General features: G+C 41.7%; 1 protein-coding gene across 2 annotated transcripts in view; it reads left to right on the top strand.

Moving 5' to 3' along the window:
• Positions 1 to 4,531: 4,531 nt before the first annotated feature.
• TDRP (testis development related protein) overlaps positions 4,532 to 20,077 on the top strand; it is a 56,555-nt gene continuing 41,009 nt past the window's right edge. Inside the window, exons 1-2 of one of the 2 annotated variants that reach the window (XM_060234790.1) lie at positions 4,532 to 4,618; positions 5,350 to 5,553. In XM_060234790.1, coding sequence (XP_060090773.1) covers positions 5,437 to 5,553 — 117 coding nt within the window. In that variant the 5' untranslated portion in view covers positions 4,532 to 4,618; positions 5,350 to 5,436. Of the gene's footprint in view, positions 4,619 to 5,349; positions 5,554 to 20,077 lie in introns of those variants that run through there. The other variant, XM_060234780.1, reaches the window with a different exon arrangement.

The raw sequence follows: 20,077 nt of genomic DNA, 5'->3' as shown, positions 1-20,077 counted from the left end.
AGCAGCTGCCCTTTCAAGGACAACCTCTGCCAGAGCTATGGCTGACTCAAGGCCTTGCCAGCAGGTGCAAGTGGAGGAGTGGGGAATCAAACCCGGTTCTCCCAGATAAGAGTCCACACACTTAACCACTACACAAAACAACAATAAAAACTTCTTCAAATACACTAGAAGCAGAAAACCAGGGAAGCAGTGGGGTCCTTAAATGACCAAGGGGTAAAAGGATTACTAAAGGATTTTAGGGAAATGGCAGAGAAGCTGTTTGTATTTTTTGCCTCTATCTTTCTTCACTGTGGAAGATAGGAGGTGCTTACCCACCCCAGAAGCACCAGTTTCAGGAGGGGTGTCAAAAGACCTGAGTCAGATTGAGGTTATGAGAGAGAAGGTCCTAAATCTGAAGAACAAATTAAAAACTGACAGATCACCAGACCCAGATGGCATACATCCTAGAGTTCTGAAAGAACTCAAATGTAAACCTGTGAGTCTCCTGACCAAAATATGCAATCTAACACTAAAATCTGCCTCCATTACCGAGGACTGGAAGGTAGCTAATGTAACCCCCATCTTTTAAAAAGGTTCCAGAGGAGATCCAGCAGTGAAGTGGCTACATTTGTGGATGACACGAAGTTGTTCAGGGCAGTGAGAATCAGGGAGGACTGTGAAGAGCTCCAGAGGGATCTGTTGAGACTGGGTGAATGGGAGTCAATATGGCAAATGAGGTTCAACGTGGGAAAGTGCAAAGTAATGCACACTGGAGCAAGCAATCTTAACTATAAATATATACATTGATGGGGGCCATTATATAAATGTATTAAGAGCTTTATCCTAAAACTACTAATCAACATCCTCTCTCATTTGTTCCAGCATTCCAAATCTTTTAGTAACTTCAGGGAAGCTATCAAGTTATAAAAGCTTGACATATTTTTCATATATCTTCTCAAAAGTATATTGATTTGAGACCTAGGAGAAACGAGATTGAATCCTGAACCAGTAACCATTTTACTGTATATAAAAATGTTATGGCTTTGGAATCAGATATCTTCCTGCTGTAAGTTATTGTACTGCTAGGGGAAAAACGTTTTTTCGTTAGAAAGAGGAGACAAATAGCTTTTCTGTAAAGCGCTTTTCTTCCTTCTTCTAACCTTGATAGTTTCTGAGATAACAGTAAGGTAAAAAGATTGACATTTGAAAAAAAATGTCAGGTAACCTCCTTTTACCATGTTCTAATGTGAGGTGAGCCAATGCATGCCTTCAGGTCAACAAGAGTACCTGGACCAAGATCCAAAAACCCACCCAAGTTTCAAACAAGGGGTGTATGGACAAGTCTTTCTCAGACAACAGTTTCCTCATGCTGTAAGACATCATTTCTTTTGAAACTGAGACGACTTTCAAAAGCAGCTCTTTATAGATCTTCAGAGTTTGCTGTTAAAAAAAATCCCATGGGGATTAGCTATTGAATGGGTTTAAACTAGTTGGACTGCATGATTATGAAACAAATTTACAGTGCTTCTATCGCCATGAACAGGATGTTTCATAGGGCTCCATGGAACCCATTTCATTCTTTTCCTTCTCTGGCATACCCTTAGGGGTGCACCTTCACATTATAGAATACTTACTGATTAATATACAGAAAGGTAAGCCAGTGCATGCCTCCTGTATAGCAGCTGACTTCTCTCCTTCCTCCTGAGAATTCTGGCCTGCAGGTTCCTGCTCTGAGATTTTTCTCAATAAACTTCATCTGAATACATATAATATGCACTCTATATGAAATCCAGTATTTAAAATTACTGCTGTTACTAATGCATAGCAGCTATCTAAAGTAGTTTTTTTGGTAGAACCAGGCCTGATTCAGTGGGAGCTCACAGGAGTGCAGCTCCTGAACCTTTCTAAGAGTTCCACCTCCTCCTTCTATGAGTTCCACCTTCTTGTCCATTGAATAGTACGTGCAGCTCCATAACAATCCATGGATGAGCTCCACCACCTATTTTTCTACAAAATGATCCCTGGGTAGAACCCTCATGCCATAAACACCTACTGAGTTGAACTGGTGACAATTTGAGCCATGGAGACCTGGGTTCAAATTGTACTGAACTAAAAATACTGGGGGGCCTATGAGCAAATCTTCTGCTTTAATTTTTAAATGTGATGATAGCAGCTGTTGGGGAAGGGGATACTGTTTCCCTTGTTTCTTGATTTATATCACCCCTGGAGTTATTTGCCCAGGGGGGAAAGGCAGGAGAGTCATCCATGACCTTCAGCCACTGAGTCATAGTGTAGCCTTCTCCTTGCATTTCCATATGTTGCCTAGGAAGCAAGATTAACCTTTTCCCATAGTAGTGAGGCGGTATCTGGGCTTGGAATGCCACCTGTTCCAGAAAAGGAAAAAACCCCACTATTTATCAGCTATCTAAAGGTAATGCTACCTGCAATAAGCCTGGCACAAATGCCCACTTCTCATGAAGTCTGAGGCACTGATATTAATTAGAGAAGATATGGCCTGGTTAATTGTATTATTTCACAGCTAAGAAAAACGTGGCCCAAAAGAACAAAATGTCTCTCTCAAAGCAAAATATTTATGAACTTGGAAGGAAAAGAATTTGTTAAGTTTACATGTCACTGTATAACCAGATATAACACTATCATTTTAGCTTAAACAAGTCTATCTCTAGGAGGGAATGTTTGAAGTGTATTAAGTTTTCAAGGCAAATATTAAACATGAGATGAAGAAAAATTAAAAGTTGAAATGAGATGGCATCATGAGATTGCATACTCAACTCACAATGCAATCCCATGTATAGCTGCCTGAATCTATGACCATTACTTTTATTAGGATTAGAATGAAGTAACTCTGTATAGGACCGCACTGTCAGAGCACTTGTTTACAAGAGCGTTAAAAACAAGGAAACCAAAAAGTAACACTACAAATTTAATTTGAAAATTGGTTGTACATTAAAAATAATGCATGTTGCCTTTTGGTTTTCCCAATAATTTAATGTTAGATCTGAATGAGGCGAAAAAGGGGATGGCCAACATGCAGTAATAATTGACTCAAATGCAGTTACCCTTTTTGAGATTTGCACAAACTGGAACCATGTAAAAGAACTATATTACGTAGACAAAGTGGTTGCGTTGCGACCCAGCACAGAGTTAAGCTCAACAAAGTTAAATACTTTTCAATTCCCTGCATCTCAGTAGAAGAAAGTGAAGTCATCAGGGCATTTAAAAGGTTAGGCTCTCCTTTGAATACTTGCAGAGTTCAGCCTTTTATCTTGAACATGAACATATGAAGCTGCTTTATACTGAATCAGACACTTGGTCCATCAAAGTCAGTATTGTCTACTCAGACTGGCAGCGGCTCTCCAGTGTCTCAAGCTGAGGTTTTTCATGCCTACTTGACTGGACCCTTTTTAGTTGGATCCTTTTTAGTTTATCTTTGATAACGCCACTCTGAGTATGTGTGCTTGTGTGTGTGTTGCTTTTAAAGAACTAAGCAATACACGAGGAACTGATTATGGCATGATTTTAGCTTACATGAGATGAGACCAAGCACCGATGGATCACAGTTTTGGACAGTCTCCTTGACCTATGTGTGTGTTGACCTACGGCTCTCTAATCTGCTATTGCCATTAAGTATGCTACATCATCATCAAATACCCTCAAGCCACAAATAAAAGGATTTTTTTAAAAAGCCAACAGCACTCCAATAAAGTGATGAGAAATGCTTATCAGGCGGTACATTCAAAGAGACCTTTGTGCCTCACATGAGCCATTAGCCAAATTCTTAATCTTAGGTTTGATTTGTTTGCTGTGTGGCAGTTTTTTTTTTAAAGGAGTGGGGAAATTGTATTGTCAGGTATCTTCATTGAGCCAGCAGCATAAAACAACTCGCTTGCTAGATGAGAAGCCGCAGCAAGGGGAGAGCGAAGAATGCCTGAAGTCCAGGACCCCAAGACACCCCCCTCCCCATTTGTAGACAGCCCGCTCGGAGATGGGCGTAGCCTGAAGGCTCAGTCCTGCCGAGGCGCCACTACTTGGTGATCTCCCCCCTTCCAAAGAAAAAAGGTTCAGCGGTGGGGAGACTGTCAAATACGACGTTCAGGACTTGGGAGGCTTCATGAAGTCCCTCTTGGGAAGGATCTGCTTCGGTGCAGGGATGGGTGTCCTTCCCCTGTCTGCGTCTGTTGGAGAGGCGCGTCTGGTGAGGTGAGGTGAATTTTTTCCCCCCAGCGGCCGGAGTCATGAACGTGTGTGCGAGGCAGTCTCTCCCCTAGCCGAGTCGCGGGTCTGCTGGGGGGGGGGGGGGCAGAGGCGGAAGTATGAACGCCAAGCCCGCCGGCTTCGGGAGCGTCGGTGGGACTGCTTGCCCCGCAGCACAGGAGGCGAGGCGGTTGGGCCTCCCTCCCCCCGCCCTCGCCAGGCCCCGGCGGCCGGGACAGCGCGCGCCGCGGGTTGCCGTGACGACGAGGCAAGCCCGTTCCCTCCGCCTCGCCTTCCTTCCCCTCCCGCCGGCTGCCCCTGGCCCTGTCCCTCCCACCGCCCAGTCGGCCGCAAACATGGCAGCGGCCGCTCGGGGGCTCCGCGCTGCGGGGATGGCTTTGACGGCGGTGAGGGAAGGTCACAGGTGAGAGGACGAGGCGGGCTGGGCCGGGGCCCTCTTCTCTCCCCATCCCCTCTCCCGTCACGAAGGCAGCTCTTGGGGCGGCGCCGAGCTGTACTTCTTCCGAGCCGCCTAGCCGGCCAGCGGAGCCAACTTCGCCCCGCTTTTGCAGACCGAGGGGCGAAGAGGAAGAGGAGGCGTGGCTGGTGGGGCGGTGGGATGTTCAGGGTTGCTCGGCGGTGGGCGGCAGCAGCAGGCTCCTCAGCCTCCCGAGTGGGCTCCTGGGCGACCGCAGCCCTTGGCGGTATTTCCCTCCCCTGCCTTGCAGCTGGAGACCAGAATGCCCCTGAGCAGGTACGGAGTGTTACTTCCGTGCCGGCGCCGTCCCCAACGAATCGCCGTGGACACACAACCTCGTTGCACTGACCAGAACGGGTGGCTGGCGGAGCATCACGCCCTCTTGCACTTCTTGGTTTAGCTCATTGAAGCACATGGAGGATGATCCTGGAGCCCCCAGCCTTTTAGGTGTGGAAGCTTTGTGTGAAGGGGGCGGGGTTTTCATGTGTCAACTCTTTCTCCTCCCTACACGTTTGTTGTGCCTTCTCAGACTCCACCAGCTCAGCCCCTCACACTTTTATCAGCCTGCCGGTTTTCCCTGGCCTTGTTCCTCTGCTGATGCTCCATTTTGTCTGGATAGCAGGCCCCCCCCTACCTCTTCCATTTCACCCTCTTTCTCTTCTCCATCTGTCTCTCAGGAATAAATAGGACAGGGGCACCAACAACCCGCTTCTCCTCCCTTTTCCTCCCCCCCCTCCCTTTCTCCACCTTGCCATCCCCTGAGAATGTGGAAACTCAACAAGAGCGGCAAAGTTCTCCTGGACGATTCACTGGAGGAGGAAGAGAGCCATTTGCACAATTCACCACCTTCACCTTCACCAGCAGCCACCTTCTCAACTCAGGTAAAAAGACTCCAGAGTGCTGACTCTGTGGATAGCAGTATTTTTAGTATCTTTGCAGCCAGGCTGCCTGTAACCAATTCTGTTTTGTAGGACAGCGTCCCTCTCCTCTTTTGCCCGTGCCAGAATCTTAATGCTTCTATCTCTGATCTGGCATTATGAGTAATCACTTTCCATTCTCCTTGGATGCCTTCATAGTGAGTTCTGTGGCAAGGAGAAACTAGTATGAACTACTGCTGTTTGCTGAAATTGCCTCTAGGAAGCTGTTTTCCATTTTTTCCCTCTGGGACTCCTCATTCATCAGTGTTAGGAGGGACTGCTTAGTCCAGTAGCTATTATTTCAGAATACTGGGAGTCTCTTTACCTTTCTCCTGTTCTCAGGCATAGCTGCTGAACAAATGAAACGACAGTAGTGAAATAACTTCAGTGAAACATGTAAACAAAGTGGGAGAAAGAGGAGAGGATTGTTGAAATTCAGCATTCATAATTAAAGCAAATAACTACTTTTGAAATGAAATTTTCTTATATTTCAACAATTGTTGTTTATATTCAAGTACATATTATTTTGAGTCTGGTTTTCTTTCTCTTTTTAAATACCACATATTCCACAATTGTCTTTTAGTGGACTTCACCAGATACGTAAGGAACTGTATGAGCATTCTTGGATATGATTGTGAATGTAAAATCTAGGCACTGTACTTATCCATTTAAACTTACTACAACTTATCACTGTGATATACTTTTTGTATACTTTAAGGATATTACCCTTAAAGAACTGTCTTGTTCGTCCACAATATTTTGGAAGTAAGAGTATGAAAGGGGAGTAAAATAAATTACTTCAATGAATGTTTTACTGTTTAAGTTACATTCTGAACAGAAACATGTTTACTTCAGAGAAACTTCATCAATAAGTGGAACTTCTGTCAAATAAGTGCCAGGAGCATAACTTTTGTTCCTTAATTATAAATATATGACCAAGCTAAAAGTATGGTCACATTAAAGAAGCAAGAAAATCAAAATAAAGTTATAGTTGCTCGTTTCTTGAATATAAAACTTAAAAGAACATTGATGACACCATATTAAAAATTTAAAGACAGAATTGATAATCACTGAAGGTAGAATTTGCATTAAAGATTAAGGTTATTTTGAATATGATAAAGATTATTTTGAACTAAGAAATATTAATCTAAATCTGGATTTAACCATTAAGAATAATTTTTTTTACTTGGGTGAAACACATGACCAGACAATAGAAGAAGATGAAGAAATAGGGTTGCCAACTCCATATTTTTAAATTTATTCCTGGAGATCTCAGGACAGTGCCTGGGGAGAGGAGAGTTTATTTTTATTTTATTTATTTATTTATTTTATGACTTATATCCCGCCCTTCCCAACAAGTGGCTCAGGGTGGCTCACAACACAAGAATCTGACATAAATACATAAATACAGTTTAAAGAGGAAAGAGCTCCACATGATGTGATGTCTTGTGAGGGCATCTCCAAGTCAAAGATCACCTCCACCAATTCTTCCCCTTCCTTTGTGGTCACTTCCTTCTATCTAAATTCAAATGCCCAACCTCATAACACTTTTCTCTCATTGTACATTACTTGTAGGTTTTGGTATGCATGTGTATATGCCGTACTGATCCTTTGAGCCTTCTGAATACTTACGCTGGTATAACTGGCTACTATCTGATTAAGTTCTGTTTAACCAAAAATAAAAATCTCAACATCCTGTTTAGGTTTTTCTCAGGAGAAAATCCATTCTGAAGGCCCATCAGAGGATTTCAGCAACAGCAGTCCAATCCCTTTGTCAATCTCCTACTGGCCTCTGACCTTTAGTGACTTTACAGGCAACAGTCAGTTTCTCCTAGTCTCAGGAGAAACAGAGTGTTGCGGGAATTCTCCTGTCTCTAGTGCAGTTCAGCCCCCTTCCATAGCTTGACCTGCAAAGAGACCCTCTGTCTCTATTCAAGTCAGCCCCTTCTTTCTAAATCTTAGGGTTTTTAAAGAGTTTCCTTCGGAAAACTTATCTCTATTTCTTCGTCATCTTATCTTATCATATATGTCATCAATCTCCAGCTGCATCAATAGCTCATACCTCTTAACATCAACAATTATGCTGCCAAATCTAAACAGTTAAGGCTAAGATTGCCCTCACTTCACTTTTACCTCTAACCTACTTTCTAGTAGTTAGCTCCAAGCTCAAGTGCTTGATAGTGCTGGCTTGAACTCCTTGTCGCCAATTTCATAAAAGCTCTTGTAGCCAATTTCATAAGAGACCCAACCCAAAAAGAAATTCCGCCACACAGAGGTCCTAGGACACCCATCCTCTAGGCCTTCCATTACTCATACACTCAATAGAGCCCACTCTCCAAAGCTGCCATTTCCTCCTGGAAAGAGCATGAGTCCAGTAGCACCTTAAAGACTAACAAAATTTGTGGCAGGTTATGAGTTGCATGAGTCACCGTTCACTTCTGAGGACTTTTGCTTTTTTCTACTGATACAGACAGACTAACACAACTGAAGGTGGCTCAGTGGTAGAGCATCTGCTTGGTAAGCAGAAGTTCCCAGGTTCAATCCCTGGCATCTCCACTAAAAAAGGGTCTAGGCAAATAGGCTTGAAAAATCTTAGCTTGAGACCCTAGAGAGCCACTGCCAGTGAGTAGACAATACTGACTTTGATGGACTGAGAGTCTGATTCAGTATAAGGCAGCTTCATATGTCTTCATATTGCCTCCTGGGAGACATTAGCCAATTCCATAGGGCGTGCAAAACTGCCCTCTTCCGGCTAGCCTTCCAAGATGGAGCCTGAAATGAACACCATGCCATCACTAACATCAACAATTGAGATAGCAATAAGATGAGATTATTTTAGATTGATTTTAGACTTTTATATTATGTAAACTTAATGGTAAATTTTTAAATGGTATAGAATGTATAATTGTTTTATTGTTTAACATGGCTTTTGCCACACCCTGTAAGCCGCCCTGAGCCTACCCCGGCGGGGAGGGCGGGGTATACATAAAATTTTATTATTATTATAGATTGGAGATCAGTTCTAATTCTGGCAGTAGTCCAGGCCCCACCTGGAGGTCGATATCCTTAAAGAACTGGGATATTTATTTATTATTTCAGTTTATATACTGCCCTCACCACAAGTGGGCTCAGGGTGGATTACAGCAGAGTCTAAAAACATCAAATAAATTACAGACAGTTAAAACAATTAAACACAGTATAACTTAAAACAAATTGTAATGTTATCTATATACATGGTTTCCAGTTGGTGCACTAGGCCTCCAGAATCTTCTGGTCTGGGCAATGTGAGATAGTAACTTCAGCTTTAGCAGGGGAGGTTGGATGTTTTATTGGACACCCACTGCCTCAGCCACAGGCCTGGCAGAACAGCTCTCTTTTACAGGCCCCATGGAATGGTAATATGTCCTGTAGGGCCTTGATCTTAACAGAGAACAAGTTTCATCAGGTCCAGGGCAGAAAAAGCCCTGGCTCTGGTCAGGGCTAAGTGGATGTCCTGTGGGCCTGAAAAAACAGCAGATCTTGCTCTGCAGAGCACAAGGCTCTGCTGGGCAGCAGGGGACGTATGGGGAATACTGCACACACTTCCCCTAATGTAGACAAGTAGACCTGTGCATGGAGGAACACAGGAAAGAGTGAATGCCATCTATCTGTACTGAATTATTTTTACTGGATTCAATGGACATCCCGATTCACATTCTGAAACAACTAGTCATATCTAACTGCATGTGATTAGTAATGTGATTAAATTTTGATCAGGGTGCCTCTTCGCTGCTGATCGAAGTTTTCTCTTCTCTAGATCCCTTGTAAAGAAAACTGCTTGTAGTAGTGGCTTGGAAGGCCTAAAATACATCAATATTTGTAAAAATCAGTGTTGTGTGTGCTCTGGTTCAGTTGTATTTTCTAATTTCTCTGTATCTCATTAGTTCCGGTGTATTCTGAGTACTTGAACAGACCTTGAGCAGAGTTCGTTCACTCACTTAGTTGCTCTTCCTTATTCTAGGCTATAAGAACATAAGAGAAGCCATGTTGGATCAGGCCAATGGCCCATCCAGTCCAACACTCTGTGTCACACAGTGGCCAAATATATATATATATACACACACACACACACACACTGGCTAATAGCCACTGATGGACCTCTGCTCCATATTTATATCTAACCCCCTCTTGACTATATAACCCCTATTCACTATAGACAGCACTAAAGAAGTGGGTGGTGACTCACAAACCTTGTCACAGATTTTGTTAGTCTTTAAGGTGCTATTAGACTCATGCTCTTATCTATTGATAAAGATAGCATAGCAAATTATTTAGTATCACCCTCCAAGGAGCTCAGGCAGGCATACATAGTTTTCCAGAGTGTCACCCTCACAACTTTATAAGGTAGGTTAGGCTGACAGAGAAGTGACTGGGCCAGGGACACTTAGTGAGCTGAGGGCAGAATGGAGATTTGAGCCCAAGTCTGCCCAGTGCTTCTATGACTGTTATTCTACACTGATTTTGCTGCAGATCTACAGATTTTGCTAAAGATGCTACAAATTTTATGATCCAATTCACAAAGTATTTTAAGAAAAATAGCTTGGATCGAAATTTGGCTCAAAACATTATCTTAACTGTAGATTTATAGGTACTGTTAATTTTCTTAAATGCAGGGCTTTTTTGTAGCAAGAAATGCTTTACATATTAGGCCACACACCCCTGATGTAGCCAATCCTCCTGAAGCTTACAGTAGGCCCTGAACTAAGAGCCCTGTAAGCTCTTGGAGGATTGGCTACATCAGGGGTATGTGGCCTAATATACAAAGGAGTTCCTGCTACAAAAAAAGCCCTGCTTAAATGAGATTCTTTTTGAAAGGTCTTTACCTTGAGAAAACTAATTGATGAAAGCTAGAAAAATGTTAAAGAAATAATCTTCTAAGGCAAAGATGTAGAACACATTTATTACATGATCTGGATCTGACATAAATGTCACTTTGTTGGGCCAGACTATGTGTGCCGTAAAGTGTAATATGAGGTACCAGAGTTGATGATATTATTAATAATTTCTTTTAAAATAAAAAGCTCAGTAGAAACTCATTTGTATATTAGGCTACACCTCCTGGCTCCAAGCCAAGTTAAAAACAGCATAACAATCCAGTTTAAAACAATAAAAATTTCAAACTCCCCCCATGGCCTCCTTTTACTTGTGTTCTTCTTCTACACCATCAGAGTATATGGGAGGGGGGAGAGGAAAAGAAAGACCCTCTGGGGAGGGCAGAGAAGGAAAGGAAGGTGCCAGCCATCACTGTCCTCCATCAAAAGTCTGGTGAAACATCTCTACCTTGCAGGCCCTGTGGAATTGCAAAAGGTTCTACAGGGCCTGGATTTTGTCTGGCAGAGAGTTCCACCAGGTTGGGGCCAGGACTGAAAAAGCCCTGGCCCTTGTCAAGGACGACTGGACCTCTTTAGGGCTGTGGATCACCAGGAGATTCTTACCAGTAGAGCTTAATGTTCTACTAGGGACATAGTAGAGGAGATGGTCCCTCAGGCAGGTTGGTTCCAGACCACTCAAGGCCTTTAAGATCAAACCAAAACCTTGAATCTGACTTGGTACTCAACTGGAAGCCAGTGTAGCTAGTGCAGCACTGGTTGCATGTGTGCCGTTTGTGGCATATATAAACTTTATAAAGATGATTTCAGATGCCAAATGGCAATAAGCTTAATTGGTTAGGGGTAATATGCAGAGGGATAGTAGGTGTGGAGATATCATCACTGGTAATAAGACTGGAAACTTAGGTGTCAGGTTGGTTCAGGAGGATGCAAAGAATAAATGGACATAAGTCCGAAGAAGTAAGCAGTGTCTCACAAAAACTCATGCCCTGCCACAAATTTTGTTAGATTTCGAGGTGCTACTGGAAGTGTTTTACGTTTAGTTTAAAATGCTAACATTTTATTCTTTATTGAAACTTGCCTGCTTCCTAAATAACATTAGTGAACTAGAACTTGTGATTGATATTTTAACAGTATTTTTTAATTTTTAAGCCAGAACTAAAGTGCACATGCTATAAAAACTAGATGGAGGGTTGCATAGTTAAATCTTGTGGCATTAATAAGAAAGAAACTGAACATCATCACTGAAAACTGACAAACTTCCCTTACTAAGCAGCTGGTGTGGTGCAGCCCAAAGACTCTCATGGCAAGATATAGGGTTGTATTTTGTCGTCTCCTCAGAATACTCTGGAATGAAAGCCTGTCTCATGATGCACTCAGCAAGTACTCCCTGCTCATCAGATAGACTTTCTTTTCTCAGAAGTAAAAATGCCTGGTTATTGAGAAATAATAAATTGTCCTGTTGTATTTGTGTATTATGTGAACTTTTAATTTTAATTGTTTTAAATTATTTTACCTGGAACCCCACTGGTAGATAAATAATACGATCCTAAAAATGGAGAAGGGAACGTTGCTCTGTCCTCCTTAGAGTAAAAGCAGGATAAAATTGTACCAGATCGATTGAGCAGTCCTTGGTCTTTTGGGATCCCATGAACTCTGTGCAAGGAAGAGGACGGTTCTGCCTCTACTTAAAATAGATATGTACATATATAGTATACTGTTGGCAACAGCAAAGGAAAACTGGAGCAGAGTGTAGTGTGCTCTGTTGAGACAATCCATAGTATCAAATACATCCCACCTGTTTTTGGCTTGGGATATAAATGGCTGTTGAATTTGGGAGGAATTCCCAGTGGTTGAGCTAAGTTAATGGCATTGTGCTATCCTGAGAGCTAGCTGAGAGGATGACTACATTGTTCAATTGCTTGTTCCTCTAAATATTTGTGTCAGAATGTTTGTTTGCCATCCCAATGAAAAAAGTACCGCAGCGCTGTCATAATGTCATGATTTGTGATATTCCATAGGACCTGTCGGTGGTCTGTTCCATGCTAAGGACTTAACCTATGTGACTGCACATTTTAAGAGTGAACTCTTAATCTGCTGAATTATATTTTTAATTAATAGATATTATCAGAACCCTGGAATGCAGATGGGCAGCCTTGGGCTGCATCCTTTTTTCTGTTTGGTATCTGTCAACTTCCCTAGGTCTCTGCTTACTTAACCCGTCTTTCTCCATGTCACAGCATATCAGCCACTGCTATATTGTCTTGAATAAAGGTTTGTAAAGTAAGTGAGTCTCCCATAACTAGGTTTATTGTCCCTCCTTTACTGGGAGGGTGAGCGAGAATGACAAAAAGAATCAGGGTAGTTGTAGTGACTTGAAAGTATAGTTGTTGTGGATTGAAAGTGACCGATTTTAGGTCGGAAATCATGTTGTCACAGCATAAAGCCTGCAAACTGTTTGACTCTCTTCCTCCCTCTCTTGCTGGCAATTTAAAGCCTCTGCAGAATATACCCAAAACTATTATGTGAGACCTGTTTACGCCTCTTTATGTGAATGTCTGTGATCTGCAAAGGCAAATTAGTAGTGGAAGTGCGAAAAAAATAGAAATCTTCCCCTGTTTTGTTCTCTGCTGTTCCCCCCTCTTGCTGGATCCATAGGTGCATGGAGGTTGTGCCATTTGATCCAACCCTCAATGTATGAATAAAGTGGCAGAGTAAAAGCACTGTGTGCTGCTGCTGATCTCAAAAGGTTGGGCAGGAGAAGTAGAGTCAGAAACAAAACAAAAATGGAAGAGTTTGAACCAAAGAGGCTCTGACAGTTGCTGATGCAAAGAGTAAGTGAGTGAGGTAGAGACTCATGATATGAACAAAGATTAAAAGAAGATGACAACAGAATTTTGGGTACAAAGAAGGAATGTGTTTGTGCAGAAGGGGGAAAGGAGAATGGCATGTGGTGAGGAAAAGAGAGTTTTGAACTGATAAGAGAACAGAGAGCTTCTGGGTGCAGAGAGAAAGAAACAGAAGAAAGCCTATGCTGTTGGATCCATACAGGGAAGAGAGTGTACACTGAACTGGAGAGAAAAAGCAGGAAGATTGAGAGGGAGTGCAAGTAGAGAAGAGAGAAGATGCAATGATTTTAACGAGGAAAGCATAAGAATAAGTATCGCTTAAAAAGAAAAGTTAAAAATATAGCAATGCTATTCTATAGTTTACATAGTAAAAAAAAGTAAAAGTACTTTAGAATGAGGTTTGCCTTGTTCTGCCCTAGCCTAGAAACATTTCTCCACCCCTGCCTTTTCACGTCTCCTCTGAAGAGATTCATCCTCTACATAATATACTTGGATACAAATACCTGACTGGAAAATATGTGCTTATAAATTGTGTCTCCCCCTACCCCCTTTAAAATACATGGAACTATGTGCTTATTGTTGCTGATTTTTTTCTTTTTAAGGAGAAAAACAGCAAGTTTCCTATATGGGCTTCCATCACAGCTGATGTGATTAGGGTATATTGTTCTTGAATATCTACAATACAAAAGGTATTATGAAAAATTACTCTCAACAGGAACAGAAAACCTGTTGTCTAATAAATTCTTTTAAATTCAGCAAGTTTTCATTGTGAACATTGCGAAAGAAAGGGCAGCCACATGTTTGCATATCTCACCTAGAAATTCATATGTGTGTTTTTGGATGCAGCCCACCAACCTGCTTGAAATTGGTGATGTGATCCCCAGTCTATAAGTATTGCTCTGCCTGTGACCCTGAATAAAGGCATTTGGGCTGATAGTGAGACGTCATTTAGGCATCATTAGATTTTTTTTTTTTTTAAAAAAATTCAAATATGACACTGATCCTGGAAAATTAGTGAGATCATAAATTTGACGTACTGTTTTCTGCATGATGTTCCTAAGTCATGAGAAAAATATTTTTTTTATTTTATTTAAAACATATTTAGCTCCTGTGTTAAAGACTACAATACAATACAAATTAGTTTATATAATCGGCAACTTAAAAATACGTGTATTATATTTTCTGTCGTGTCTTTTTGTTGCTAGAGAAGTTTCAATAAGCTTTTCAGTCTTGCATGACAATGTATATTTGCTTTGTAAGGTAGGAAATGTATTACAAGTTGTAAGCACTTCAGAAACTATTTGCTTAAGTCTGAATAGACTTATGCTTTGGCATTCCTGTTAAAGTTTTCCATCAGTAGTTTCTATAATAAGCTTTTTTTTGTGGACAGTGTGTAGATACATAGCATGAGATTTAAGATTTGTACTTTTGCCAGTAATAAAATGCAATAACAATGACCTTTTGACCATTAAAAAAGAGTTGTGCCAGGGATCATAGGATGTATGTAAACAAAGCCATGCGGAATGAGAGCTGTAATAGGGAGCATAAGATTGGACAAGATTGAGTGAAAAAAAATGGTTGGATCCATTCTTCCTCATAAGAAGAGGAAGATGTATCTAGATGGTTTTCAGGAAAGAGCTACTGCTTTGAACTGGACTAGCTTTCCTAAAAACTGGACTAGCTTTCCTAAAAACCTCTTGCCAGACGCAGTTATAAAATGGTACATTTCCCTCTTTTAAGCAGAAAGCAAGAAAACTGAAACTCACTGGCAGCTCTTAACAGCAATTGATTTTAAAGCCCAGCCAAAATTTGTGGGTTATTTGCCTAATCAGGAGTTTACAGTTTTTGGCTGAGCTTGATAGTCGATCATTATGTTGTATAGTGAGTGAAGCTTACTTTATATTTCTTTAATGGAGTACATAACACAAAATTGCATCCCTCCTGTGTAGCTTGTATAGAGGGTACCAAGTATTAGAGGAGTATTAGGCTAAGTACCTCAATCCATGATGCTAATGCCCCAGGTCAGGCATAAGACACAGCCAGCTGTTGTTCTGAAAGAAGAACTTTCTGCCTACCTGTGTTGTGGGCTGTGCATCTTAGTTCATTTCTGACCAAGTGCAGTTTTAACAAATCATGTGCTCAGTTTCTTCTCTTTGTTGCTTTGTGGGAAATCCTCTACAATGGCTAACAGTTTGAAGGAGTATCTTTCATGCACCTGTCGAAATTTGGAATGTTGGGGCAGAAAGTAGCATCATAACTGTCTTCTTTGTCATGCTGATTGTGCAGTTTCACATCTGCACTTTATTTCTAGTTTTCCAACTGAAGTCTATGATAAGAGCCAAATCTTCTGCTACTTTGGGGCAGTGGAAGTCACTCTGAGGTGATTTTATCACATCATTTTAATGTAATGACAATTGCAGGAATTCATCCTGATGTGTTTAAAAAAAATATTTATCTTACCAAAACAAATACATGGAGTGTGTGTGGGGGGGAGAGTTGGTGTCAAATTGGTGGGGTTCCACTTGACTGCTACAAATGCTATGCTGGGACCTGTCTGTACAAAAGCCCTGTGGAATAGGAGATGTAGTGAGGAAGGAAATTGGATGAGATTATGTGAGAGAAGACTGCCTAATGTAACACAAAGATTTGCCTAGGGATGATATCAGATCTCTGTACAAAAGTGTATCATAACCACATTCATTACACAAAGCAGATATGATAAATTCACTTACGGTTGTTCATAAGGCATGAACTTTTGGCCTTTGCTGTAGATGGTGGAGTTATCTCTAGAGCTTTTAATGCTTTGCTGTGTATGTATAATTTACTGTTTTAATTAAACAAATGTTAGAAAATGCTAAAGGGTACTAAAGGGCCCTGCACATGTTAAACTATGCCACAGAATATATTGGTCACTGCTGTGTGGCAGGCATGTGCCTCATCACAACCAGTCCATTACTTCATGGCAGGTCCTTCCATGCCTCTCCAGGGAGTGTCTTTCCTTTGCTCAGGTGGGGCTAGCTTTGGCTTTTCTTATGACCCTGGCTGTGGCATTCAGACTACTCCTAGAAAAGCACTAGTAGTACCACTTAGGAAGCTTGGGGAAATAATAAGTTGTTTGATGTTCCCAGGAAAGTGCCAAAAGTATGCAGGCTGTCTACAGTGCTTTGTGCTTGAGAACTGTGGCACTAAAGCTCTTCATGGAAGACATATGGTAAGGGGAGTTTTTGTGGAGTCCCTTTTCATCCTCTACTACAGGGTTTCCCAAACTTTTCTTTCCCATGGCTCAGTTATTTTTACACTTCTCCTTCGTGACCCACTAAAATTTGGGGGTGGAGCCGGAAGACAGGAATTATGTCATTTCCTGTGGTGTCAAGGGCCAAGTGATGTCAATTCTGGGGCACACTGAACCAAAACTCCACCTTTTCCTGTGATGACACTTCCAGAATTTCCATCAGTGGGGCCAGGGCACTAGAGGCCCTCCCACTGTTGCTTCCCCCCCTCCCACCACCAAGAATACCGACAGAGCATCACTTGCAGGGAAAGAAAGAAAGAAAGAAAGAAAGAAAGAAAGAAAGAAAGAAAGAAAGAAAGAAAGAAAGAAAGAAAGAAAGAAAGAAAGAAAGAAAGAAAGAAAGAGGGAAAAAAGGGAAAAAAGCCTTCCTCACCATCAGATGATCTCAGCCAGCAACAATTTTGCCCAGGGGTCGTTTTGTTAAAAACAAAATAGCTACTGGAATGCCCACTCCCCACCCCTCCCAGCTGAAAAACACACACACCCTTCTTTGCCACCCAGGCTTCCCGGGGAAATCTCCCCAAAAGAACATACTGCAAGGCACAGGAAAGCTCATACCTTGAAGAACACTTCATGGGTCTAAAGTGCCAGTGGACACCAGCTTTTCTCTCAAACACTGGGAGGGGGAGAAGGAAGGAGAGGCAGCCCAGCTCCTCTCTGCACAACACAGAGATGGGGGAAGGAAAGAAGCCAAACAGAGCGCAGGCTTTGCAGCCTGTTTCAGTCTTCAAGGCTAGCTTTTCTCTGTACAACAGAGAGGTGGGGGCAGGAAGGAAGCAGAGCAAAGGTCATGCTTTGCTGCAGGTGGGGCTAGTTTTGGTTTTTCTTGTGACCCGGTAGTGAGGCTTCCGTGGCCCGGTACCGGGTCACAACCCTGCATATGGGAAGCACTGCTCTACTACATGTACAAGGACAGCAGGACCTAATTTTTATCTTTTTAGTATAAGTGTAATCATAACAACTAACCATCCATCCACAACAGTGTTACCGCCATCAGGATTACATCCCTATATATTTATTTTCCTTAGAAAGAGATCATCCCAGTTCCTTATTAGTCGTATTAGTGAGTTCCTGTGTAACCTCCCTAGTTTCCTCCCTAGAATCTGTTTTTTTAAATATTAAGGGGCAGGAGGCTGAGAATGCCCTAACTACTGTGCAGTGATCTGTTAAAGCTGTCAATGATGCACCAGATTGTAATGCATGTGTTAAAAAGATTTTAAGTAAATGTAATAAGATCAGTATTCAAAGCAAACTTTTAATTTTGTACTTTGAGGAAGGGCTGCCAACTTGATCCCCCTAGCCTTAAATTAAAGGAGAATACAAAACTAGCTAGATTTTATTGATGTTTCTTTGGCCTGTTTTCCTTTGATCTTATATTATGTTAAATTTAAGTAGCAGAAGTGCAGAGACATGTTTCTGATTAACAGCAGTGTAGGTCTGTTCAGCGAATGTTTCATAAGTCAGCCATGCAACTTTTCCTGTATATTAATTAATGTGTTCAACAATGTTTAGTACAGTTTTGACACTAGCTTTTATGTTAAATGAAGAAATCTCAAGAGAGACCCTGAGGGAGTGGGAGGGGATCAGTAGCTTCCAGGTGTATATTACCAAAATACATCTAATGATGTTCAGGATGCCATATTTTATAGAGAACAGAAGACAAGCAAGACTTTGAGTAGTCTGAGCTGAAAAATGAAGATTTGGGACACAACCCAGAAAAACCTATCTGTACCTAAATTCTGTTGCAATCCATGAATGCTTAAAAGTGTGCTTAGATAGGGCTTATAAGAACATAAGAGAAGCTGTGTTAGATCAGACCAATGGCCCATCCAGTCCAACACTCTGTGTCACACAGTGGCCAAAAAAAAAATTATATATTACATATATAATCTTTCTGATTTGCACACTTTTGGTACCTTCTTAAGGTCCAAATTTTAAAAATGCGGCAAAGGGCCTGATCCTGCAGCACAGAAGACTGAGATACTGTTGTTCAACCCCTGCACGTTTTTATGCCAAAACAGTTGCACCCCCGTGGGTGTTTTAGCAGCTGCAAAAGGCATGGGTGAGGGACAAGAGTGCCTCGGCCTGCCCTATTGTGGACCTGGCCCTCACAGCATCTTTAAAATTATGGTGGTGTCCTCATGGCGGACATGAGAACACTGTCACATTTAGTTTGACCCTAAGAACACATTCCTGGGAATAAGATCAATTGAACAGACTTGAGTAGGATTCTGAGTAGACTTGCTTAGGATTGCTCTTTTTGTCTTTTACCTTCAGAGCTGTGACACTTAGTGATCTGCCTGTGAAACAACATTTTTTTTAGGGCAAAAGTACCCTAAAGCACCTCTGAAGAAGTTTGAAGAAAGAACTTGATGTAGAAAAGCAGACCATTTCATGTTTTCATTACTTTTCCACTGTAACCTTTTCCCTCTCAATATTGTAAATGGCCCCCAGCTAGGGGTAATTAATTATGGGAGGGGAGTGTCTCCTGGGAAATGTGGCAGGCTGAAGAAGGTTCACCAGCTCTCCCCATTACCTTTTTGTTTGAAATCTCTCTCTCACACACACACACACATACACACACACACGTCCTTCTCATTTTACAGGTGTTTGGTGATCATCCATGTATGAAGAACTTTATCAGCTGCTGTCCTCATGGAGCTTGCTTCAGATTTGTGCATGCCCCGTTGGCCAAAATTTGTAGTTACCTAGCCCTAAATTCGGAACTGTGGAATCATTGTATAAATTATTGTTGGCTCCATCCGTTTTCTCTCTTAAACATGTAATCTGAAACTTGTGTTTTACTCATCTCTCTCTCTCTTTTTAAAAGTTCAACTAATTTTTACTGACCTCTGGCTTTGAGGTTATGTGACCAGCATTGAGATTTCTTAGCACTGCGCTGTAGTAGTGAGCACTATTGCTGAGACTTTCAGAAATCCTGCACCTGAAGGAGGTGCTTTGTTTATGGTGTATCAGTGACTATCCTTAGTACATCCTTTTGAACTAAAATAAAGGGAGCAGAGAGGAGGAGAGGGGCCATAGAAGTTTGAGGTTCCTTGATATAATATCAAAACCATTGTTTGGCATTATACCATAGTTTTGATTTAATTTCAAAACTAAGCAGACATGGAGTGGATAGGTAACATCAGATGCAAGAAGTGCCTGGCTTAAGTCAGTGACTTATCTGTTAATACTGGCAGAAAGCTTTAGTAATGCAGCTCCTAGTCATTAACCAGGGCAGCCACAAATCCTAATTCAGGGGGAAACATACTTAAGTTTTCACTTACCTTTATTCAGGGCTTTTTTTTTTAGAAAAAGCCCAGGGGGAACTCATTTGCATATTAGGGCACACCCCCTAGCATCACCAGTTCAGTAGGTTACTTTCTGCATGTTGACACAGGCAGGACACTACAGTGCCATCAACTGCATTTCATGGATGTATGTTCCCACACAGCCCAATGAGAGACCTTGTTTTGCCT

The sequence above is a fragment of the Heteronotia binoei genome, chromosome 1 (genome assembly GCF_032191835.1).
Source record: "Heteronotia binoei isolate CCM8104 ecotype False Entrance Well chromosome 1, APGP_CSIRO_Hbin_v1, whole genome shotgun sequence".
NCBI lineage: Eukaryota > Metazoa > Chordata > Lepidosauria > Squamata > Gekkonidae > Heteronotia > Heteronotia binoei.
This window is presented reverse-complemented; position numbering and strand designations above follow the sequence as displayed.